The 26,847-nt window shown below is 50.8% G+C and overlaps 1 protein-coding gene across 1 annotated transcript in view; it reads left to right on the top strand.

Annotated features, from left to right (window-relative positions):
• Positions 1-26,847, top strand: part of AGPAT2 (1-acylglycerol-3-phosphate O-acyltransferase 2) — a 101,936-nt gene that overhangs the window by 42,331 nt on the left and 32,758 nt on the right. Inside the window, exons 4-6 of the mRNA XM_063935893.1 lie at positions 17,098-17,273; positions 18,348-18,443; positions 20,197-20,269. Of these exons, the coding sequence (XP_063791963.1) occupies positions 17,098-17,273; positions 18,348-18,443; positions 20,197-20,269 (345 nt within the window). The remainder of the gene's footprint in view (positions 1-17,097; positions 17,274-18,347; positions 18,444-20,196; positions 20,270-26,847) is intronic.

Raw genomic sequence — 26,847 nt, 5'->3', positions numbered from 1 at the left:
GGGCTGCATGTGACAGGGGCAGTGACATGATGTGAGGAGGAGAATGGAGGCAGCAGGAAGCTACAGACTGAGAGTTATATAGTGGGAGGAGCAGGGTCCCCAGCAGCACAGAGTATATCAGGAGATGAGTGATGTGTCAGTGAGGACAGGGCTGCATGTGACAGGGGCAGTGACATGATGTGAGGAGGGGAATGGAGGCAGCAGGAAGCCAGAGACTGAGAGTTATATAGTGGGAGGAGCAGTGTCCCCAGCAGCACAGAGTATATCAGGAGATGAGTGATGTGTCAGTGAGGACAGGGCTGCATGTGACAGGGGCAGTGACATGATGTGAGGAGGGGAATGGAGACAGCAGGAAGCCACAGACTGAGAGTTATATAGTGGGAGGAGCAGGGTCTCCAGCAGCACAGAGTATATCAGGAGATGAGTGATGTGTCAGTGAGGACAGGGCTGCATGTTACAGGGGCAGTGACATGATGTGAGGAGGGGAATGGAGGCAGCAGGAAGCCAGGAGCAGGGTCCCCAGCAGCACAGAGTATATCAGGAGATGAGTGATGTGTCAGGACAGGGCTACATGTGACAGGGGCAGTGACATGATGTGAGGAGGGGAATGGAGGCAGCAGGAAGCCACAGACTGAGAGTTATATAGTGGGAGGAGCAGAGTACACAGCAGCACAGAGTATATCAGGAGATGAGTGATGTGTCAGTGAGGACAGGGCTACATGTGACAGGGGCAGTGACATGATGTGAGGAGGGGAATGGAGGCAGCAGGAAGACACAGACTGAGAGTTATATAGTGGGAGGAGCAGGGACCCCAGCAGCACAGAGTATATTAGGAGATGAGTGATGTGTCAGTGAGGACAGGGCTGCATGTGACAGGGGCAGTGACTTGATGTGAGGAGGGGAATGGAGGCAGCAGGAAGCCACAGACTGAGAGTTATATAGTGGGAGGAGCAGGGTCCCCAGCAGCACAGAGTATATCAGGAGATGAGTGATGTGTCAGTGAGGACAGGGCTGCATGTGACAGGGCAGTGACATGATGTGAGGAGGGGAATGGAGGCAGCAGGAAGCCACAGACTGAGAGTTATATAGTGGGAGGAGCAGTGTCCCCAGCAGCACAGAGTATATCAGGAGATGAGTGATGTGTCAGTGAGGACAGGGCTGCATGTGACAGGGGCAGTGACATGATGTGAGGAGGGGAATGGAGACAGCAGGAAGCCACAGACTGAGAGTTATATAGTGGGAGGAGCAGGGTCTCCAGCAGCACAGAGTATATCAGGAGATGAGTGATGTGTCAGTGAGGACAGGGCTGCATGTTACAGGGGCAGTGACATGATGTGAGGAGGGGAATGGAGGCAGCAGGAAGCCAGGAGCAGGGTCCCCAGCAGCACAGAGTATATCAGGAGATGAGTGATGTGTCAGGACAGGGCTACATGTGACAGGGGCAGTGACATGATGTGAGGAGGGGAATGGAGGCAGCAGGAAGCCACAGACTGAGAGTTATATAGTGGGAGGAGCAGAGTACACAGCAGCACAGAGTATATCAGGAGATGAGTGATGTGTCAGTGAGGACAGGGCTACATGTGACAGGGGCAGTGACATGATGTGAGGAGGGGAATGGAGGCAGCAGGAAGACACAGACTGAGAGTTATATAGTGGGAGGAGTAGGGTCCCCAGCAGCACAGAGTATATCAGGAGATGAGTGATGTGTCAGTGAGGACAGGGCTGCATGTGACAGGGGCAGTGACATGATGTGAGGAGGGGAATGGAGGCAGCAGGAAGCCACAGACTGAGAGTTATATAGTGGGAGGAGCAGGGTCCCCAGCAGCACAGAGTATATCAGGAGATGAGTGAGGTGTCAGTGAGGACAGGGCTGCATGTGACAGGGGCAGTGACATGATGTGAGGAGGGGAATGGAGGCAGCAGGAAGCCACAGACTGAGAGTTATATAGTGGGAGGAGCAGGGTCCCCAGCAGCACAGAGTATATCAGGAGATGAGTGATGTGTCAGTGAGGACAGGGCTGCATGTGACAGGGCAGTGACATGATGTGAGGAGGGGAATGGAGGCAGCAGGAAGCCACAGACTGAGAGTTATATAGTGGGAGGAGCAGTGTCCCCAGCAGCACAGAGTATATCAGGAGATGAGTGATGTGTCAGTGAGGACAGGGCTGCATGTGACAGGGGCAGTGACATGATGTGAGGAGGGGAATGGAGACAGCAGGAAGCCACAGACTGAGAGTTATATAGTGGGAGGAGCAGGGTCTCCAGCAGCACAGAGTATATCAGGAGATGAGTGATGTGTCAGTGAGGACAGGGCTGCATGTTACAGGGGCAGTGACATGATGTGAGGAGGGGAATGGAGGCAGCAGGAAGCCAGGAGCAGGGTCCCCAGCAGCACAGAGTATATCAGGAGATGAGTGATGTGTCAGGACAGGGCTACATGTGACAGGGGCAGTGACATGATGTGAGGAGGGGAATGGAGGCAGCAGGAAGCCACAGACTGAGAGTTATATAGTGGGAGGAGCAGTGTCCCCAGCAGCACAGAGTATATCAGGAGATGAGTGATGTGTCAGTGAGGACAGGGCTGCATGTGACAGGGCAGTGACATGATGTGAGGAGGGGAATGGAGGCAGCAGGAAGCCACAGACTGAGAGTTATATAGTGGGAGGAGCAGTGTCCCCAGCAGCACAGAGTATATCAGGAGATGAGTGATGTGTCAGTGAGGACAGGGCTGCATGTGACAGGGGCAGTGACATAATGTGAGGAGGGGAATGGAGACAGCAGGAAGCCACAGACTGAGAGTTATATAGTGGGAGGAGCAGGGTCCCCAGCAGCACAGAGTATATCAGGAGATGAGTAATGTGTCAGTGAGGACAGGGCTGCATGTGACAGGGCAGTGACATGATGTGAGGAGGGGAATGGAGGCAGCAGGAAGCCACAGACTGAGAGTTATATAGTGGGAGGAGCAGTGTCCCCAGCAGCACAGAGTATGTCAGGAGATGAGTGATGTGTCAGTGAGGACAGGGCTGCATGTGACAGGGGCAGTGACATGATGTGAGGAGGGGAATGGAGGCAGCAGGAAGCCACAGACTGAGAGTTATATAGTGGGAGGAGCAGGGTCCCCAGCAGCACAGAGTATATCAGGAGATGAGTGATGTGTCAGTGAGGACAGGGCTGCATGTGACAGGGCAGTGACATGATGTGAGGAGGGGAATGGAGGCAGCAGGAAGCCACAGACTGAGAGTTATATAGTGGGAGGAGCAGTGTCCCCAGCAGCACAGAGTATATCAGGAGATGAGTGATGTGTCAGTGAGGACAGGGCTGCATGTGACAGGGGGCAGTGACATGATGTGAGGAGGGGAATGGAGGCAGCAGGAAGCCACAGACTGAGAGTTATATAGTGGGAGGAGCAGGGTCCCCAGCAGCACAGAGTATATCAGGAGATGAGTGATGTGTCAGTGAGGACAGGGCTGCATGTGACAGGGCAGTGACATGATGTGAGGAGGGGAATGGAGGCAGCAGGAAGCCACAGACTGAGAGTTATATAGTGGGAGGAGCAGTGTCCCCAGCAGCACAGAGTATATCAGGAGATGAGTGATGTGTCAGTGAGGAGAGGGCTGCATGTTACAGGGGCAGTGACATGATGTGAGGAGGGGAATGGAGGCAGCAGGAAGCCAGGAGCAGGGTCCCCAGCAGCACAGAGTATATCAGGAGATGAGTGATGTGTCAGGACAGGGCTACATGTGACAGGGGCAGTGACATGATGTGAGGAGGGGAATGGAGGCAGCAGGAAGCCACAGACTGCGAGTTATATAGTGGGAGGAGCAGTGTCCCCAGCAGCACAGAGTATATCAGGAGATGAGTGATGTGTCAGTGAGGACAGGGCTGCATGTGACAGGGCAGTGACATGATGTGAGGAGGGGAATGGAGGCAGCAGGAAGCCACAGACTGAGAGTTATATAGTGGGAGGAGCAGTGTCCCCAGCAGCACAGAGTATATCAGGAGATGAGTGATGTGTCAGTGAGGACAGGGCTGCATGTGACAGGGGCAGTGACATGATGTGAGGAGGGGAATGGAGACAGCAGGAAGCCACAGACTGAGAGTTATATAGTGGGAGGAGCAGGGTCCCCAGCAGCACAGAGTGTATCAGGAGATGAGTAATGTGTCAGTGAGGACAGGGCTGCATGTGACAGGGCAGTGACATGATGTGAGGAGGGGAATGGAGGCAGCAGGAAGCCACAGACTGAGAGTTATATAGTGGGAGGAGCAGTGTCCCCAGCAGCACAGAGTATGTCAGGAGATGAGTGATGTGTCAGTGAGGACAGGGCTGCATGTGACAGGGGCAGTGACATGATGTGAGGAGGGGAATGGAGGCAGCAGGAAGCCACAGACTGAGAGTTATATAGTGGGAGGAGCAGGGTCCCCAGCAGCACAGAGTATATCAGGAGATGAGTGATGTGTCAGTGAGGACAGGGCTGCATGTGACAGGGCAGTGACATGATGTGAGGAGGGGAATGGAGGCAGCAGGAAGCCACAGACTGAGAGTTATATAGTGGGAGGAGCAGTGTCCCCAGCAGCACAGAGTATATCAGGAGATGAGTGATGTGTCAGTGAGGACAGGGCTGCATGTGACAGGGGCAGTGACATGATGTGAGGAGGGGAATGGAGACAGCAGGAAGCCACAGACTGAGAGTTATATAGTGGGAGGAGCAGGGTCTCCAGCAGCACAGAGTATATCAGGAGATGAGTGATGTGTCAGTGAGGACAGGGCTGCATGTTACAGGGGCAGTGACATGATGTGAGGAGGGGAATGGAGGCAGCAGGAAGCCAGGAGCAGGGTCCCCAGCAGCACAGAGTATATCAGGAGATGAGTGATGTGTCAGGACAGGGCTACATGTGACAGGGGCAGTGACATGATGTGAGGAGGGGAATGGAGGCAGCAGGAAGCCACAGACTGAGAGTTATATAGTGGGAGGAGTAGGGTCCCCAGCAGCACAGAGTATATCAGGAGATGAGTGATGTGTCAGTGAGGACAGGGCTGCATGTGACAGGGGCAGTGACATGATGTGAGGAGGGGAATGGAGGCAGCAGGAAGCCACAGACTGAGAGTTATATAGTGGGAGGAGTAGGGTCCCCAGCAGCACAGAGTATATCAGGAGATGAGTGATGTGTCAGTGAGGACAGGGCTGCATGTGACAGGGGCAGTGACATGATGTGAGGAGGGGAATGGAGGCAGCAGGAAGCCACAGACTGAGAGTTATATAGTGGGAGGAGTAGGGTCCCCAGCAGCACAGAGTATATCAGGAGATGAGTGATGTGTCAGTGAGGACAGGGCTGCATGTGACAGGGGCAGTGACATGATGTGAGGAGGGGAATGGAGGCAGCAGGAAGACACAGACTGAGAGTTATATAGTGGGAGGAGCAGGGTCCCCAGCAGCACAGAGTATATCAGGAGATGAGTGATGTGTCAGTGAGGACAGGGCTGCATGTGACAGGGGTAGTGACATGATGTGAGGAGGGGAATGGAGGCAGCAGGAAGCCACAGACTGAGAGTTATATAGTGGGAGGAGCAGGGTCCCCAGCAGCACAGAGTATATCAGGAGATGAGTGATGTGTCAGTGAGGACAGGGCTGCATGTGACAGGGGCAGTGACATGATGTGAGGAGAAGAATGGAGGCAGCAGGAAGCCACAGACTGAGAGTTATATAGTGGGAGGAGCAGGGTCCCCAGCAGCACAGAGTATATCAGGAGATGAGTGATGTGTCAGTGAGGACAGGGCTGCATGTGACAGGGGTAGTGACATGATGTGAGGAGGGGAATGGAGGCAGCAGGAAGCCACAGACTGAGAGTTATATAGTGGGAGGAGCAGGGTCCCCAGCAGCACAGAGTATATCAGGAGATGAGTGATGTGTCTGTGAGGACAGGGCTGCATGTGACAGGGGCAGTGACATGATGTGAGGAGGGGAATGGAGGCAGCAGGAAGCCACAGACTGAGAGTTATATAGTGGGAGGAGCAGTGTCCCCAGCAGCACAGAGTATATCAGGAGATGAGTGATGTGTCAGTGAGGACAGGGCTGCATGTGACAGGGGCAGTGACATGATGTGAGGAGGGGAATGGAGGCAGCAGGAAGACACAGACTGAGAGTTATATAGTGGGAGGAGCAGGGTCCCCAGCAGCACAGAGTATATCAGGAGATGAGTAATGTGTCAGTGAGGACAGGGCTGCATGTGACAGGGGCAGTGACATGATGTGAGGAGGGGAATGGAGGCAGCAGGAAGCCAGAGACTGAGAGTTATATAGTGGGAGGAGCAGGGTCCCCAGCAGCACAGAGTATATCAGGAGATGAGTGATGTGTCAGTGAGGACAGGGCTGCATGTGACAGGGGCAGTGACATGATGTGAGGAGGAGAATGGAGGCAGCAGGAAGCTACAGACTGAGAGTTATATAGTGGGAGGAGCAGGGTCCCCAGCAGCACAGAGTATATCAGGAGATGAGTGATGTGTCAGTGAGGACAGGGCTGCATGTGACAGGGGCAGTGACATGATGTGAGGAGGGGAATGGAGGCAGCAGGAAGCCAGAGACTGAGAGTTATATAGTGGGAGGAGCAGTGTCCCCAGCAGCACAGAGTATATCAGGAGATGAGTGATGTGTCAGTGAGGACAGGGCTGCATGTGACAGGGGCAGTGACATGATGTGAGGAGGGGAATGGAGACAGCAGGAAGCCACAGACTGAGAGTTATATAGTGGGAGGAGCAGGGTCTCCAGCAGCACAGAGTATATCAGGAGATGAGTGATGTGTCAGTGAGGACAGGGCTGCATGTTACAGGGGCAGTGACATGATGTGAGGAGGGGAATGGAGGCAGCAGGAAGCCAGGAGCAGGGTCCCCAGCAGCACAGAGTATATCAGGAGATGAGTGATGTGTCAGGACAGGGCTACATGTGACAGGGGCAGTGACATGATGTGAGGAGGGGAATGGAGGCAGCAGGAAGCCACAGACTGAGAGTTATATAGTGGGAGGAGCAGAGTACACAGCAGCACAGAGTATATCAGGAGATGAGTGATGTGTCAGTGAGGACAGGGCTACATGTGACAGGGGCAGTGACATGATGTGAGGAGGGGAATGGAGGCAGCAGGAAGCCACAGACTGAGAGTTATATAGTGGGAGGAGCAGGGTCCCCAGCAGCACAGAGTATATCAGGAGATGAGTGATGTGTCAGCGAGGACAGGGCTGCATGTGACAGGGGCAGTGACATGATGTGAGGAGGGGAATGGAGGCAGCAGGAAGCCACAGACTGAGAGTTATATAGTGGGAGGAGCAGGGTCACCAGCAGCACAGAGTATATCAGGAGATGAGTGATGTGTCAGTGAGGACAGGGCTGCATGTGACAGGGGCAGTGACAGGATGTGAGGAGGGGAATGGAGGCAGCAGGAAGCCACAGACTGAGAGTTATATAGTGGGAGGAGCAGGGTCCCCAGCAGCACAGAGTATATCAGGAGATGAGTGATGTGTCAGTGAGGACAGGGCTGCATGTGACAGGGGCAGTGACATGATGTGAGGAGGGGAATGGAGGCAGCAGGAAGCCACAGACTGAGAGTTATATAGTGGGAGGAGCAGGGTCCCCAGCAGCACAGAGTATATCAGGAGATGAGTGATGTGACAGTGAGGACAGGGCTGCATGTGACAGGGGCAGTGACATGATGTGAGGAGGGTAATGGAGGCAGCAGGAAGACACAGACTGAGAGTTATATAGTGGGAGGAGCAGGGTCCCCAGCAGCACAGAGTATATCAGGAGATGAGGGATATGTCAGTGAGGACAGGGCTGCATGTGACAGGGGCAGTGACATGATGTGAGGAGGGGAATGGAGGCAGCAGGAAGACACAGACTGAGAGTTATATAGTGGGAGGAGCAGGGTCCCCAGCAGCACAGAGTATATCAGGAGATGAGTAATGTGTCAGTGAGGACAGGGCTGCATGTGACAGGGGCAGTGACATGATGTGAGGAGGGTAATGGAGGCAGCAGGAAGACACAGACTGAGAGTTATATAGTGGGAGGAGCAGGGTCCCCAGCAGCACAGAGTATATCAGGAGATGAGGGATATGTCAGTGAGGACAGGGCTGCATGTGACAGGGGCAGTGACATGATGTGAGGAGGGGAATGGAGGCAGCAGGAAGACACAGACTGAGAGTTATATAGTGGGAGGAGCAGGGTCCCCAGCAGCACAGAGTATATCAGGAGATGAGTAATGTGTCAGTGAGGACAGGGCTGCATGTGACAGGGGCAGTGACATGATGTGAGGAGGGGAATGGAGGCAGCAGGAAGCCAGAGACTGAGAGTTATATAGTGGGAGGAGCAGGGTCCCCAGCAGCACAGAGTATATCAGGAGATGAGTGATGTGTCAGTGAGGACAGGGCTGCATGTGACAGGGGCAGTGACATGATGTGAGGAGGAGAATGGAGGCAGCAGGAAGCTACAGACTGAGAGTTATATAGTGGGAGGAGCAGGGTCCCCAGCAGCACAGAGTATATCAGGAGATGAGTGATGTGTCAGTGAGGACAGGGCTGCATGTGACAGGGGCAGTGACATGATGTGAGGAGGGGAATGGAGGCAGCAGGAAGCCAGAGACTGAGAGTTATATAGTGGGAGGAGCAGTGTCCCCAGCAGCACAGAGTATATCAGGAGATGAGTGATGTGTCAGTGAGGACAGGGCTGCATGTGACAGGGGCAGTGACATGATGTGAGGAGGGGAATGGAGACAGCAGGAAGCCACAGACTGAGAGTTATATAGTGGGAGGAGCAGGGTCTCCAGCAGCACAGAGTATATCAGGAGATGAGTGATGTGTCAGTGAGGACAGGGCTGCATGTTACAGGGGCAGTGACATGATGTGAGGAGGGGAATGGAGGCAGCAGGAAGCCAGGAGCAGGGTCCCCAGCAGCACAGAGTATATCAGGAGATGAGTGATGTGTCAGGACAGGGCTACATGTGACAGGGGCAGTGACATGATGTGAGGAGGGGAATGGAGGCAGCAGGAAGCCACAGACTGAGAGTTATATAGTGGGAGGAGCAGAGTACACAGCAGCACAGAGTATATCAGGAGATGAGTGATGTGTCAGTGAGGACAGGGCTACATGTGACAGGGGCAGTGACATGATGTGAGGAGGGGAATGGAGGCAGCAGGAAGACACAGACTGAGAGTTATATAGTGGGAGGAGCAGGGACCCCAGCAGCACAGAGTATATTAGGAGATGAGTGATGTGTCAGTGAGGACAGGGCTGCATGTGACAGGGGCAGTGACTTGATGTGAGGAGGGGAATGGAGGCAGCAGGAAGCCACAGACTGAGAGTTATATAGTGGGAGGAGCAGGGTCCCCAGCAGCACAGAGTATATCAGGAGATGAGTGATGTGTCAGTGAGGACAGGGCTGCATGTGACAGGGCAGTGACATGATGTGAGGAGGGGAATGGAGGCAGCAGGAAGCCACAGACTGAGAGTTATATAGTGGGAGGAGCAGTGTCCCCAGCAGCACAGAGTATATCAGGAGATGAGTGATGTGTCAGTGAGGACAGGGCTGCATGTGACAGGGGCAGTGACATGATGTGAGGAGGGGAATGGAGACAGCAGGAAGCCACAGACTGAGAGTTATATAGTGGGAGGAGCAGGGTCTCCAGCAGCACAGAGTATATCAGGAGATGAGTGATGTGTCAGTGAGGACAGGGCTGCATGTTACAGGGGCAGTGACATGATGTGAGGAGGGGAATGGAGGCAGCAGGAAGCCAGGAGCAGGGTCCCCAGCAGCACAGAGTATATCAGGAGATGAGTGATGTGTCAGGACAGGGCTACATGTGACAGGGGCAGTGACATGATGTGAGGAGGGGAATGGAGGCAGCAGGAAGCCACAGACTGAGAGTTATATAGTGGGAGGAGCAGAGTACACAGCAGCACAGAGTATATCAGGAGATGAGTGATGTGTCAGTGAGGACAGGGCTACATGTGACAGGGGCAGTGACATGATGTGAGGAGGGGAATGGAGGCAGCAGGAAGACACAGACTGAGAGTTATATAGTGGGAGGAGCAGGGACCCCAGCAGCACAGAGTATATTAGGAGATGAGTGATGTGTCAGTGAGGACAGGGCTGCATGTGACAGGGGCAGTGACTTGATGTGAGGAGGGGAATGGAGGCAGCAGGAAGCCACAGACTGAGAGTTATATAGTGGGAGGAGCAGGGTCCCCAGCAGCACAGAGTATATCAGGAGATGAGTGATGTGTCAGTGAGGACAGGGCTGCATGTGACAGGGGCAGTGACATGATGTGAGGAGGGGAATGGAGGCAGCAGGAAGCCACAGACTGAGAGTTATATAGTGGGAGGAGCAGGGTCCCCAGCAGCACAGAGTATATCAGGAGATGAGTGATGTGTCAGTGAGGACAGGGCTGCATGTGACAGGGCAGTGACATGATGTGAGGAGGGGAATGGAGGCAGCAGGAAGCCACAGACTGAGAGTTATATAGTGGGAGGAGCAGTGTCCCCAGCAGCACAGAGTATATCAGGAGATGAGTGATGTGTCAGTGAGGACAGGGCTGCATGTGACAGGGGCAGTGACATGATGTGAGGAGGGGAATGGAGACAGCAGGAAGCCACAGACTGAGAGTTATATAGTGGGAGGAGCAGGGTCTCCAGCAGCACAGAGTATATCAGGAGATGAGTGATGTGTCAGTGAGGACAGGGCTGCATGTTACAGGGGCAGTGACATGATGTGAGGAGGGGAATGGAGGCAGCAGGAAGCCAGGAGCAGGGTCCCCAGCAGCACAGAGTATATCAGGAGATGAGTGATGTGTCAGGACAGGGCTACATGTGACAGGGGCAGTGACATGATGTGAGGAGGGGAATGGAGGCAGCAGGAAGCCACAGACTGAGAGTTATATAGTGGGAGGAGCAGAGTACACAGCAGCACAGAGTATATCAGGAGATGAGTGATGTGTCAGTGAGGACAGGGCTACATGTGACAGGGGCAGTGACATGATGTGAGGAGGGGAATGGAGGCAGCAGGAAGACACAGACTGAGAGTTATATAGTGGGAGGAGTAGGGTCCCCAGCAGCACAGAGTATATCAGGAGATGAGTGATGTGTCAGTGAGGACAGGGCTGCATGTGACAGGGGCAGTGACATGATGTGAGGAGGGGAATGGAGGCAGCAGGAAGCCACAGACTGAGAGTTATATAGTGGGAGGAGCAGGGTCCCCAGCAGCACAGAGTATATCAGGAGATGAGTGAGGTGTCAGTGAGGACAGGGCTGCATGTGACAGGGGCAGTGACATGATGTGAGGAGGGGAATGGAGGCAGCAGGAAGCCACAGACTGAGAGTTATATAGTGGGAGGAGCAGGGTCCCCAGCAGCACAGAGTATATCAGGAGATGAGTGATGTGTCAGTGAGGACAGGGCTGCATGTGACAGGGCAGTGACATGATGTGAGGAGGGGAATGGAGGCAGCAGGAAGCCACAGACTGAGAGTTATATAGTGGGAGGAGCAGTGTCCCCAGCAGCACAGAGTATATCAGGAGATGAGTGATGTGTCAGTGAGGACAGGGCTGCATGTGACAGGGGCAGTGACATGATGTGAGGAGGGGAATGGAGACAGCAGGAAGCCACAGACTGAGAGTTATATAGTGGGAGGAGCAGGGTCTCCAGCAGCACAGAGTATATCAGGAGATGAGTGATGTGTCAGTGAGGACAGGGCTGCATGTTACAGGGGCAGTGACATGATGTGAGGAGGGGAATGGAGGCAGCAGGAAGCCAGGAGCAGGGTCCCCAGCAGCACAGAGTATATCAGGAGATGAGTGATGTGTCAGGACAGGGCTACATGTGACAGGGGCAGTGACATGATGTGAGGAGGGGAATGGAGGCAGCAGGAAGCCACAGACTGAGAGTTATATAGTGGGAGGAGCAGTGTCCCCAGCAGCACAGAGTATATCAGGAGATGAGTGATGTGTCAGTGAGGACAGGGCTGCATGTGACAGGGCAGTGACATGATGTGAGGAGGGGAATGGAGGCAGCAGGAAGCCACAGACTGAGAGTTATATAGTGGGAGGAGCAGTGTCCCCAGCAGCACAGAGTATATCAGGAGATGAGTGATGTGTCAGTGAGGACAGGGCTGCATGTGACAGGGGCAGTGACATGATGTGAGGAGGGGAATGGAGACAGCAGGAAGCCACAGACTGAGAGTTATATAGTGGGAGGAGCAGGGTCCCCAGCAGCACAGAGTATATCAGGAGATGAGTAATGTGTCAGTGAGGACAGGGCTGCATGTGACAGGGCAGTGACATGATGTGAGGAGGGGAATGGAGGCAGCAGGAAGCCACAGACTGAGAGTTATATAGTGGGAGGAGCAGTGTCCCCAGCAGCACAGAGTATGTCAGGAGATGAGTGATGTGTCAGTGAGGACAGGGCTGCATGTGACAGGGGCAGTGACATGATGTGAGGAGGGGAATGGAGGCAGCAGGAAGCCACAGACTGAGAGTTATATAGTGGGAGGAGCAGGGTCCCCAGCAGCACAGAGTATATCAGGAGATGAGTGATGTGTCAGTGAGGACAGGGCTGCATGTGACAGGGCAGTGACATGATGTGAGGAGGGGAATGGAGGCAGCAGGAAGCCACAGACTGAGAGTTATATAGTGGGAGGAGCAGTGTCCCCAGCAGCACAGAGTATATCAGGAGATGAGTGATGTGTCAGTGAGGACAGGGCTGCATGTGACAGGGGCAGTGACATGATGTGAGGAGGGGAATGGAGGCAGCAGGAAGCCACAGACTGAGAGTTATATAGTGGGAGGAGCAGGGTCCCCAGCAGCACAGAGTATATCAGGAGATGAGTGATGTGTCAGTGAGGACAGGGCTGCATGTGACAGGGCAGTGACATGATGTGAGGAGGGGAATGGAGGCAGCAGGAAGCCACAGACTGAGAGTTATATAGTGGGAGGAGCAGTGTCCCCAGCAGCACAGAGTATATCAGGAGATGAGTGATGTGTCAGTGAGGACAGGGCTGCATGTTACAGGGGCAGTGACATGATGTGAGGAGGGGAATGGAGGCAGCAGGAAGCCAGGAGCAGGGTCCCCAGCAGCACAGAGTATATCAGGAGATGAGTGATGTGTCAGGACAGGGCTACATGTGACAGGGGCAGTGACATGATGTGAGGAGGGGAATGGAGGCAGCAGGAAGCCACAGACTGCGAGTTATATAGTGGGAGGAGCAGTGTCCCCAGCAGCACAGAGTATATCAGGAGATGAGTGATGTGTCAGTGAGGACAGGGCTGCATGTGACAGGGCAGTGACATGATGTGAGGAGGGGAATGGAGGCAGCAGGAAGCCACAGACTGAGAGTTATATAGTGGGAGGAGCAGTGTCCCCAGCAGCACAGAGTATATCAGGAGATGAGTGATGTGTCAGTGAGGACAGGGCTGCATGTGACAGGGGCAGTGACATGATGTGAGGAGGGGAATGGAGACAGCAGGAAGCCACAGACTGAGAGTTATATAGTGGGAGGAGCAGGGTCCCCAGCAGCACAGAGTGTATCAGGAGATGAGTAATGTGTCAGTGAGGACAGGGCTGCATGTGACAGGGCAGTGACATGATGTGAGGAGGGGAATGGAGGCAGCAGGAAGCCACAGACTGAGAGTTATATAGTGGGAGGAGCAGTGTCCCCAGCAGCACAGAGTATGTCAGGAGATGAGTGATGTGTCAGTGAGGACAGGGCTGCATGTGACAGGGGCAGTGACATGATGTGAGGAGGGGAATGGAGGCAGCAGGAAGCCACAGACTGAGAGTTATATAGTGGGAGGAGCAGGGTCCCCAGCAGCACAGAGTATATCAGGAGATGAGTGATGTGTCAGTGAGGACAGGGCTGCATGTGACAGGGCAGTGACATGATGTGAGGAGGGGAATGGAGGCAGCAGGAAGCCACAGACTGAGAGTTATATAGTGGGAGGAGCAGTGTCCCCAGCAGCACAGAGTATATCAGGAGATGAGTGATGTGTCAGTGAGGACAGGGCTGCATGTGACAGGGGCAGTGACATGATGTGAGGAGGGGAATGGAGACAGCAGGAAGCCACAGACTGAGAGTTATATAGTGGGAGGAGCAGGGTCTCCAGCAGCACAGAGTATATCAGGAGATGAGTGATGTGTCAGTGAGGACAGGGCTGCATGTTACAGGGGCAGTGACATGATGTGAGGAGGGGAATGGAGGCAGCAGGAAGCCAGGAGCAGGGTCCCCAGCAGCACAGAGTATATCAGGAGATGAGTGATGTGTCAGGACAGGGCTACATGTGACAGGGGCAGTGACATGATGTGAGGAGGGGAATGGAGGCAGCAGGAAGCCACAGACTGAGAGTTATATAGTGGGAGGAGTAGGGTCCCCAGCAGCACAGAGTATATCAGGAGATGAGTGATGTGTCAGTGAGGACAGGGCTGCATGTGACAGGGGCAGTGACATGATGTGAGGAGGGGAATGGAGGCAGCAGGAAGCCACAGACTGAGAGTTATATAGTGGGAGGAGTAGGGTCCCCAGCAGCACAGAGTATATCAGGAGATGAGTGATGTGTCAGTGAGGACAGGGCTGCATGTGACAGGGGCAGTGACATGATGTGAGGAGGGGAATGGAGGCAGCAGGAAGCCACAGACTGAGAGTTATATAGTGGGAGGAGTAGGGTCCCCAGCAGCACAGAGTATATCAGGAGATGAGTGATGTGTCAGTGAGGACAGGGCTGCATGTGACAGGGGCAGTGACATGATGTGAGGAGGGGAATGGAGGCAGCAGGAAGACACAGACTGAGAGTTATATAGTGGGAGGAGCAGGGTCCCCAGCAGCACAGAGTATATCAGGAGATGAGTGATGTGTCAGTGAGGACAGGGCTGCATGTGACAGGGGTAGTGACATGATGTGAGGAGGGGAATGGAGGCAGCAGGAAGCCACAGACTGAGAGTTATATAGTGGGAGGAGCAGGGTCCCCAGCAGCACAGAGTATATCAGGAGATGAGTGATGTGTCAGTGAGGACAGGGCTGCATGTGACAGGGGCAGTGACATGATGTGAGGAGAAGAATGGAGGCAGCAGGAAGCCACAGACTGAGAGTTATATAGTGGGAGGAGCAGGGTCCCCAGCAGCACAGAGTATATCAGGAGATGAGTGATGTGTCAGTGAGGACAGGGCTGCATGTGACAGGGGTAGTGACATGATGTGAGGAGGGGAATGGAGGCAGCAGGAAGCCACAGACTGAGAGTTATATAGTGGGAGGAGCAGGGTCCCCAGCAGCACAGAGTATATCAGGAGATGAGTGATGTGTCTGTGAGGACAGGGCTGCATGTGACAGGGGCAGTGACATGATGTGAGGAGGGGAATGGAGGCAGCAGGAAGCCACAGACTGAGAGTTATATAGTGGGAGGAGCAGTGTCCCCAGCAGCACAGAGTATATCAGGAGATGAGTGATGTGTCAGTGAGGACAGGGCTGCATGTGACAGGGGCAGTGACATGATGTGAGGAGGGGAATGGAGGCAGCAGGAAGCCACAGACTGAGAGTTATATAGTGGGAGGAGCAGGTTCCCCCAGCAGCACAGAGAATATCAGGAGATGAGTGATGTGTCAGTGTGGACAAGACTGTACTGAATGCATGTAAAACAACTAAAGTGACTAAATTGCCATGTGTTTAGCCATTAGTCATTTGTGTAAAGGACAGATATCTAGCATGGTAACCTGCAGCATACCCGCTATCCTTGGTGTGACATTACTGGCTCTGTGCCTAAGTCTGAATCTGCCAATAGAATAGCTTGGGCAGGAATAGAGGAGGAGAGTCTGTTGCAGTGACATGGATAGAGGATTGCTTGGGCAGGAATACAGGAGAAGAGTCTGTTGCAGTGACATGGATAGAGGATTGCTTGGGCAGGAATATAGGAGAAAAGTCTGTTGCAGTGACATGGATAGAGGATTGCTTGGGCAGGAACACAGGAGGAGAGTCTGTTGCAGTGACATGGATAGAGGATTGCTTGGGCAGGAATACAGGAGGAGAGTCTGTTGCAGTGACATGGATAGAGGATTGCTTGGGCAGGAATACAGGAGGAGAGTCTGTTGCAGTGACATGGATAGAGGATTGCTTGGGCAGGAACACAGGAGGAGAGTCTGTTGCAGTGACATGGATAGAGGATTGCTTGGGCAGGAATACAGGAGGAGAGTCTGTTGCAGTGACATGGATAGAGGATTGCTTGGGCAGGAATAGAGGAGGAGAGTCTGTTGCAGTGACATGGATAGAGGATTGCTTGGGCAGGAATACAGGAGGAGAGTCTGTTGCAGTGACATGGATAGAGGATTGCTTGGGCAGGAATACAGGAGGAGAGTCTGTTGCAGTGACATGGATAGAGGATTGCTTGGGCAGGAATAGAGGAGGAGAGTCTGTTGCAGTGACATGGATAGAGGATTGCTTGGGCAGGAATACAGGAGGAGAGTCTGTTGCAGTGACATGAATAGAGGATTGCTTGGGCAGGAATAGAGGAGGAGAGTCTGTTGCAGTGACATGGATAGAGGATTGCTTGGGCAGGAATACAGGAGGAGAGTCTGTTGCAGTGACATGGATAGAGGATTGCTTGGGCAGGAAAAGAGGACATGGATAGATGACAGCCTACAGATTGCATTGTAGTGAATGAGGAAGAAACGTCTTATTGCTGTCAGCTGGAAATGATTTCCATATAACACACAATGGGCTGTGCACTATCATTCTGCAGCTCAGATAATGCCCCCGTGCTTTCCAGCCCTAACAGGGTTTCCAGTTTTTACTGACTTTTTCTGTAGTTCCACTGTATGGAAATACCTTGTCCGCGATAGGGTGGGGCGGGTAGTGCGCTGTTCAGGGTCACACTACCGTTACATCAGCTATACTGTATGGCTTCATTATTTGCATGTAATGGTGCCAGTGGTGACTTCGGTCCTGCCTGTATTATTACTCACTCCTCGCACATTTTCCATCATCATATTTCTCGGAATAGGGCTGTTGCTGAAATAATGTGACACATTTAATGTGCGGAATAAATGTGCCATTCTCTTGTGTTTATTGCCTGTGTGCGGCCTAGGTCTGATGGAGATCCTGCCAGAACGCTGCGTGCAGATCGCCAAGAAGGAGCTGCTGTTCGCTGGCTCGGTGGGAATGGTCACCTACCTGGGAGGCGTCATTTACATCAACAGGAAGCGCACAAGCGATGCCAAAACTGTCATGGCGGAGGTGGCACGAGCCATGATAGATGACAACGTAAGCTGTGCCAATTGCTACCCGCCGGATCTCCAGAGCAAGTTACATAGATACGCTGACTCGGCGGTTGCGAGATAATACAGAACGTTACTCAGCAGGCCCTATGGGAACCTGAGGTTTTGCAGTTATTAATCTATCGCTTAATATGATGGCAAAACCTAATTACATTTAGATTGTCTTGTAAAATGCATTTATTGCTGCTAATTATTAAAAGAGAAATGGCTTGGTAGGATATATTTGGGATTTATGCTTAAATGCTCTGTTCTGCTGCCTGCATACATTTTTTCTGTTTTATAGCCGAGTGATGGGATTCGTTTTATGTATTATGGCCCTCATTCCGAGTTGATCGCTCGCAAGGCGAATTTAGCAGAGTTGCTCAGGCTAAGCCTACGCCTACTGGGAGTGTATCTTAGCTTCTTAAAATTGCGACCGATGTATTCGCAATATTGCGATTACAAACTACTTAGCAGTTTCAGAGTAGCTTCAGACTTACTCGGCATCTGCGATCAGTTCAGTGCTTGTCGTTCCTGGTTTGACGTCATAAACGCACCCAGCGTTCGCTCAGACACTCCCCCGTTTCTCCGGCCACTCCTGCGTTTTTTCCGGAAACGGTAGCGTTTTTATCCACACGCCCCGAAAACGCCGTGTTTCCGCCCAGTAACACCCATTTCCTGTCAATCACACTACGATCGCCGGAGCGAAGAAAAAGCCGTGAGTAAAAATACTATCTTCATTGTAAAATTACTTGGCGCAGTCGCAGTGCGATTATTGTGCATGCGTACTAAGCGGAATTTCATTGCGATGCGATAAAAATTACCGAGCGAACGACTCGGAATGAGGGCCCATATTTGTGTCTATTTAGCTTTCTGCATTACTAACAAATGCAGGAGAAAGAATCTTTTATCAGCGAGAAGAAGCCCAAACGATTCACCGGAATAGATTCTGGAATATTGTGCGTAACGCAGAAGGCGCAGACGGCCTCCTAGGAATCGTGCTCGATTTGTGGACTTATTATCTACCTACTTGTTGTGTTATTTGCTGGTTTGTGATGTTGATGTTGGACTTTCTCTGTAGTTAAAGGTTTGGGTGTATCCCGAGGGGACTCGAAACAACAGCGGCGATTTCCTTCCATTCAAGAAGGGGGCATTCCACCTCGCTCTGCAGGCAAAGGTACGAAACGCCGACCTGATGGGCCGGCTGTGTTTTCAGGGGATGTTCATTTCTGCATTGATTGAGCTTTATTGGTTTATACATAATAACTCCGACACTGTAAGGCGAGAATCCCTTGGATGCATGGATAGGGGGATAAATGCACAGCCTACTAACACAGCATTGCGCCAGATAGCGAATGCGTGGCACCGTTTATGTGCCACACTGTAAGAAGGACCTAGGTGTGTTCACATGAGGGCAAAAGGAGACATTAGATAAATTAGGTGGGTTTACTTTGGAGGGAAAAGGTTTCTTAGAGGGGACCTAATTAATACGCAGAAATATATCTGCATCCACTAAAGAGATTTGTCTTCCCAACCTTTTATACCAAGCACGATGCAGATTACAAGGAGCCATTACTGAATGTAAGAGAGAGAATATAGGAAGGAGTCTTTACTGTAAGGGCGGCATTAGAGCTGTGGAATCCTTATCAGCCTAGTGGAAAGGAATATGTGTGTTGTCATTAGAGGAGGGGTATGATATGGGGTGGGTGTGGCTTAGTAGAAAGGAATAGGTGTGATGTCATTAGAGGAGGGGTATGATATGGGGTGGGTGTGGCTTAGTAGAAAGGAATAGGTGTGATGTCATTAGAGGAGGGGTATGATATGGAGTGGGTGTGGCTTAGTAGAAAGGAATAGGTGTGATGTCATTAGAGGAGGTGTATGATATGGGGTGGGTGTGACCTAGTGGAAAGGAATAGGTGTGATGTCATTAGAGGAGGGGTATGATATGGGGTGGGTGTGACCTAGTGGAAAGGAATATGTGTGATGTCATTAGAGGAGGGGTATGATATGGAGTGGGTATGGCTTTATAGAAAGGAATAGGTGTGATGTCATTAGAGGAGGGGTATGATATTGGGTGGGTGTGACCTAGTGGAAAGGAATATGTGTGATGTCATTAGAGGAGGGGTATGATATGGGGTGGGTGTGGCTTAGTAGAAAGGAATAGGTGTGATGTCATTAGAGGAGGGGTATGATATGGGGTGGGTGTGACCTAGTGGAAAGGAATATGTGTGATGTCATTAGAGGAAAGGTATGATATGGAGTGGGTATGGCTTTATAGAAAGGAATAGGTGTGAAGTCATTAGAGGAGGGGTATGATATGGGGTGGATGTGACCTAGTGGAAAGGAATATGTGTGATGTCATTAGAGGAGGGGTATGATATGGGGTGGGTGTGGCTTAGTAGAAAGGAATATGTGTGATGTCATTAGAGGAGGGGTATGATATGGGGTGGGTGTGGCTTAGTAGAAAGGAATAGGTGTGATGTCATTAGAGGAGGGGTATGATATGGGGTGGGTGTGACCTAGTAGAAAGGAATATGTGTGATGTCATTAGAGGAGGGGTATGATATGGGGTGGGTGTGGCTTAGTAGAAAGGAATATGTGTGATGTCATTAGAGGAGGGGTATGATATGGGGTGGGTGTGGCTTAGTAGAAAGTAATAGGTGTGATGTCATTAGAGGAGGGGTATGATATGGGGTGGGTGTGACCTAGTAGAAAGGAATAGGTGTGATAAAGGGCAGAAGATATGACCCCGCACAGGTAAATAGCTGACCCCACACCTGAGTTTGCTCATATCCTGCACAGAGGAATAACATCCGTGTCTGTTATATACATTCCCCAATCCTGGGCACAGTACAGGAAACACAATGTGTAAGATGAAAGTGTTTCTAGCATGTAACATTGTAACAAGATGTCTCTTCTCCTGTTTGCAGGTTCCCATTATCCCTGTGGTGTATTCCTCATTCTCCAGCTTCTATAACAGAGAGAAGAATCTTTTCACAGGAGGTATGGAACCAGACGGAGCATGTGAGACTGGGGGGGCTGTATTTAGCCGTCAGATCCTAAGCCTGTTGTGTGGGTGACATCTGCTTCCTAGCTCTCTGGCTTATAGTGGATGGGGGATTATCAGCTTTGTGCAGCACTGCCCGTGGCATGCCACAGCTCCGCACAGCTTCCCACCGCTCCCCACACTCCCCACACTTCCCATAGCTTCCCACCGCCCCCACACTCCCCACAGCTTCCCACCGCTCCCACAGCTTCCCACCGCTCCCCACAGCTTCCCACCACTCCCCACAGCTTCCCACCTCCCCCACACTCCCCACAGCTTCCCACCGCCCCCACACTCCCCACAGCTTCCCACCGCCCCCACCACTTCCCACAGCTTTCCACAGCTTCCCACTGCTCCCCACAGCTTCCCACCGCCCCCACACTCCCCACAGCTTCCCACCGCCCCCACACTCCCCACATCTTCCCACCGCTCCCCACAGCTTCCCACCTCCCCCACACTCCCCACAGCTTCCCACCGCTCCCCACACTCCCCACAGCTTCTCTTCATTCCCCACACTCCCCACAGCTTCCCCCGCTCCCCACACTCCCCACAGCTTCCCACCGCCCCCACACTCCCCACCGCTTCCCACCGCTCCCCACACTCCACAGCTTCCCACCGCCCCCCACCACTTCCCACCGCTCCCAATCTGTTGGAGCCACTTGCAGAGATTTCTTCTGCATATTTTGGCTGTCAGGGGTCCTGCTGTGGAAGGTGCTGTGTCTGGGATTTGGTGAGGGGGAGACTGCCACCTGCTGGTGACTCCTAGGATCTGTCTTTATTTTCTGATCTTCGTGATGGAACCGTAGTTATACAGAAAAAGGAGATACATTCTTCCTCTGTGTCATCAGTATGAGGAAAGTGTTTAGTCATCATTTAGTAGCAGACAAAGCAGGGTTAGTGCTCAGTATTTCTAGGCATAGAGGTACCAGTCTGCCTGTCACCATGCCACTATGTGCCCGTCCTTCAGTTCCCCCCTGTAACAGTAAAGGTCCTCACGCTCCTTTTCCAGCCATAGAGGTGTCAGGCTGTGCCCCCTTCTCTTCCAGCCATAGCGGTATCAGGCTGTGCCCACCTCTTCCAGGCATAGAGGTGTCAGGCTGTGCCATGTAGATGATTTGGGGAGTCTCTGCACAAGCTTTGTTGGTACCATTACAATACAGAGAAGAATCAGCCCTGACAGTCAGTGCATGTTACAGGTGTATATGTCATTATGTGTATCAGCCCTGACAGTCAATGCATGTTACAGGTGTATATGTCATTAGGTGTATCAGCCCTGACAGTCAGTGCATGTTACAGGTGTATATGTCATTATGTGTATCAGCCCTGACAGTCAGTGCACATTACAGGTGTATATGTGCATCAGTCCTGACAGTCAGTGCACGTTACAGGTGTATACTGTATGTCTATATGTGTATCAGTCCTGATAGTCACTGCACATTACAGGTGTATATGTGCATCAGTCCTAACAGTCAGTGCACATTACAGGTGTATATGTGCATCAGTCCTGACAGTCAGTGCACATTACAGGTGTATATGTGTATCAGTCCTGACAGTCAGTGCATGTTACAGGTGTATACTGTATGTCTATATGTGCATCAGTCCTGACAGTCAGTGCTGGTTACAGGTGTATATGTGCATCAGTCCTGACAGTCAGTGCACGTTACAGATGTATATGTGCATCAGCCCTGAGAGTCAGTGCATGTTACAGGTGTATATGTCATTATGTGTATCAGCCCTGACAGTCAGTGCACGTTACAGGTGTATATATCATTATGTGTATCAGCCTTGACAGTCAGTGCATGTTACAGGTGTATATGTCATTATGTGTATCAGCCCTGACAGTCAGTGCATGTTACAGGTGTATATGTCATTATGTGTATCAGCCCTGACAGTCAGTGCACATTACAGGTGTATATGTGTATCAGTCCTGACAGTCAGTGCACGTTACAGGTGTATACTGTATGTCTATATGTGTATCAGTCCTGACAGTCACTGCACATTACAGGTGTATATGTGTATCAGTCCTGACAGTCAATGCATGTTACAGGTGTATGCTGTATGTCTATATGTGCATCAGTCCTGACAGTCAGTGCACATTACAGGTGTATATGTGCATCAGTCCTGACAGTCAGTGCACGTTACAGATGTATATGTGCATCAGCCCTGAGAGTCAGTGCACGTTACAGGTGTATATATGTATCATCCCTGACAGTCAGTGTACATTACAGGTGTATATGTGTATCAGTCCTGACAGTCAGTGCACGTTACAGGTGTATACTGTATGTCTATATGTGCATCAGTCCTGACAGTCAGTGCACATTACAGGTGTATATGTGCATCAGTCCTGACAGTCAGTGCACGTTACAGGTGTATATGTGTATCAGCCCTGACAGTCAGTGCACGTTACAGGTGTATACGTCTATATGTGTATCAGCCCTGACAGTCGGTGCACATTACAGGTGTATATGTCTATCAGCCCTGACAGTCAGTGTACATTACAGGTGTATATGTGCATCAGTCCTGACAGTCAGTGCACGTTACATGTGTATATGTGTATCAGCCCTGACAGTCAGTGCACATTACAGGTATATATATGTATCAGCCCTGATAATCCGTGTACATTACAGGTGTATATGTGCATCAGTCTTGACAGTCAGTGCACGATACATGTGTATATGTGTATCAGCCCTGACAGTCGGTGCACATTACAGGTGTATATGTGTATCAGTCCTGACAGTCAGTGTACATTACAGGTGTATATGTGCATCAGTCCTGACAGTCAGTGCACGTTACATGTGTATATGTGTATCAGTCCTGACAGGCAGTGCACGTTACAGGTGAATATGTGTATCAGCCCTGACAGTCAGTGTACATTACAGGTGTATATGTGCATCAGTCCTGACAGTCAGTGCACGTTATATGTGTATCAGTCCTGACAGTCAGTGCACGTTACAGGTGTATACTGTATGTCTCTATGTGCATCAGTCCTGACAGTCAGTGCACATTACAGGTGTATATGTGCATCAGTCCTGACAGCCAGTGCACATTACAGGTGTATATGTGCATCAGTCCTGACAGTCAGTGCACGTTACAGGTGTATATGTGTATCAGTCCTGACAGTCAGTGCACGTTACAGGTGTATATGTGTATCAGTCCTGACAGTCAGTGCACGTTACAGGTGTATATGTGCATCAGTCCTGACAGTCAGTGCACGTTACAGGTGTATATGTGTATCAGCCCTGACAGTCAGTGCACGTTACAGGTGTATACGTCTATATGTGTATCAGCCCTGACAGTCAGTGCACGTTACAGGTGTATACGTCTATATGTGTATCAGCCCTGACAGTCAGTTCACGTTACAGGTGTATATGTGCATCAGTCCTGACAGTCAGTGCACGTTACAGGTGTATATGTGTATGTCTATATGTGCATCAGTCCTGACAGTCAGTGCACGTTACAGGTGTATATGGTATGTCTATATGTGCATCAGTCCTGACAGTCAGTGCACATTACAGGTGTATATGTGCATCAGTCCTGACAGTCAGTGTACATTACAGGTGTATATGTGTATCAGCCCTGACAGTCAGTGCACGTTATATGTGTATCAGTCTTGACAGTCAGTGTACATTACAGGTGTATATGTGCATCAGTCCTGAGAGTCAGTGCACGTTACAGGTGTATACTGTATGTCTCTATGTGCATCAGTCCTGACAGTCAGTGCACATTACAGGTGTATATGTGCATCAGTCCTGACAGTCAGTGCACATTACAGGTGTATATGTGCATCAGTCCTGACAGTCAGTGCTGGTTACAGGTGTATATGTGCATCAGTCCTGACAGTCAGTGCACGTTACAGATGTATATGTGCATCAGCCCTGAGAGTCAGTGCACGTTACAGGTGTATATATCATTATGTGTATCAGCCTTGACAGTCAGTGCATGTTACAGGTGTATATGTCATTATGTGTATCAGCCCTGACAGTCAGTGCATGTTACAGGTGTATATGTCATTATGTGTATCAGCCCTGACAGTCAGTGCACATTACAGGTGTATATGTGTATCAGTCCTGACAGTCAGTGCACGTTACAGGTGTATACTGTATGTCTATATGTGTATCAGTCCTGACAGTCACTGCACATTACAGGTGTATATGTGCATCAGTCCTAACAGTCAGTGCACATTACAGGTGTATATGTGCATCAGTCCTGACAGTCAGTGCACGTTACAGGTGTATATGTGTATGTCTAGATGTGCATCAGTCCTGACAATCAGTGCACGTTACAGGTGTATATGGTATGTCTATATGTGCATCAGTCCTGACAGTCAGTGCACATTACAGGTTTATATGTGCATCAGACCTGACAGTCAGTGCACGTTACAGGTGTATATGTGTATCAGCCCTGACAGTCAGTGCACATTACAGGTGTATATGTGTATCAGCCCTGACAGTCAGTGCACGTTACAGGTGTATATGTGCATCAGTCCTGACAGTCAGTGCACGTTACAGGTGTATATGTGCATCAGTCCGGTCAGTCAGTGCACGTTACAGGTGTATATGTGTATGTCTATATGTGCATCAGTCCTGACAGTCAGTGCACGTTACAGGTGTATACTGTATGTCTATATGTGCATCAGTCCTGACAGTCAGTGCACGTTACAGGTGTATATGTGTATCAGCCCTGACAGTCAGTGTACATTACAGGTGTATTTGTGCATCAGTCCTGACAGTCAGTGCACGTTATATGTGTATCAGTCCTGACAGTCAGTGCACGTTAAAGGTGTATACTGTATGTCTATATGTGCATCAGTCCTGACAGTCAGTGCACATTACAGGTGTATATGTGTATCAGCCCTGACAGTCAGTGTACATTACAGGTATATATGTGTATCAGTCCTGACAATCAGTGCACGTTACAGGTGTATACTGTATGTCTTTATGTGCATCAGTCCTGACAGTCAGTGCACATTACAGGGGTATATGTGCATCAGTCTTGACAGTCAGTGCACGTTACAGGTGTATACTGTATGTCTATATGTGCATCAGTCCTGACAGTCAGTTCACGTTACAGGTGTATATGTGTATCAGTCCTGACTGTCAGTGCACGTTACAGGTGAATATGTGTATCAGCCCTGACAGTCAGTGTACATTACAGGTGTATATGTGCATCAGTCCTGACAGTCAGTGCACGTTACAGGTGTATACTGTATGTCTCTATGTGCATCAGTCCTGACAGTCAGTGCATATTACAGGTGTATATGTGCATCAGTCCTGACAGTCAGTGCACGTTACAGGTGTATACTGTATGTCTATATGTGCATCGGTCCTGACAGTCAGTTCACGTTACAGGTGTATATGTGTATCAGTCCTGACAGTCAGTGCACGTTACATGTGTATATGTGTATCAGTCCTGACAGTCAGTGCACGTTACAGGTGAATATGTGTATCAGCCCTGACAGTCAGTGTACATTACAGGTGTATATGTGCATCAGTCCTGACAGTCAGTGCACATTACAGGTGTATACTGTATGTCTCTATGTGCATCAGTCCTGACAGTCAGTGCACATTACAGGTGTATATGTGCATCAGTCCTGACAGTCAGTGCACGTTACAGGTGTATACTGTATGTCTATATGTGCATCGGTCCTGACAGTCAGTTCACGTTACAGGTGTATATGTGTATCAGTCCTGACAGTCAGTGCACGTTACAGGTGTATATGTGCATCAGTCCTGACAGTCAGTGCACGTTACAGGTGTATATGTGTATGTCTATATGTGTATCAGTCCTGACAGTCAGTGCACGTTACAGGTGTATATGGTATGTCTATATGTGCATCAGTCCTGACAGTCAGTGCACATTACAGGTTTATATGTGCATCAGTCCTGACAGTCAGTGCACGTTACAGGTGTATATGTGTATCAGCCCTGACAGTCAGTGCACGTTACAGGTGTATATGTGTATCAGCCCTGACAGTCAGTGTACATTACAGGTGTATATGTGCATCAGTCCTGACAGTCAGTGCACGTTACAGGTGTATACTGTATGTCTCTATGTGCATCAGTCCTGACAGTCAGTGCACATTACAGGTGTATATGTGCATCAGTCCTGACAGTCAGTGCACGTTACAGGTGTATACTGTATGTCTATATGTGCATCGGTCCTAACAGTCAGTTCACGTTACAGGTGTATATGTGTATCAGTCCTGACAGTCAGTGCACGTTACAGGTGTATATGTGCATCAGTCCTGACAGTCAGTGCACGTTACAGGTGTATATGTGTATGTCTATATGTGTATCAGTCCTGACAGTCAGTGCACGTTACAGGTGTATATGGTATGTCTATATGTGCATCAGTCCTGACAGTCAGTGCACGTTACAGGTGTATATGTGTATCAGCCCTGACAGTCGGTGCACATTACAGGTGTATATGTGTATCAGTCCTGACAGTCAGTGTACATTACAGGTGTATATGTGTATCAGTCCTGACAGTCAGTGCACGTTACATGTGTATATGTGTATCAGTCCTGACAGTCAGT

This window comes from Pseudophryne corroboree, chromosome 8 (genome assembly GCF_028390025.1).
Source record: "Pseudophryne corroboree isolate aPseCor3 chromosome 8, aPseCor3.hap2, whole genome shotgun sequence".
Taxonomy (NCBI): Eukaryota; Metazoa; Chordata; class Amphibia; order Anura; family Myobatrachidae; genus Pseudophryne; species Pseudophryne corroboree.
This window is presented reverse-complemented; position numbering and strand designations above follow the sequence as displayed.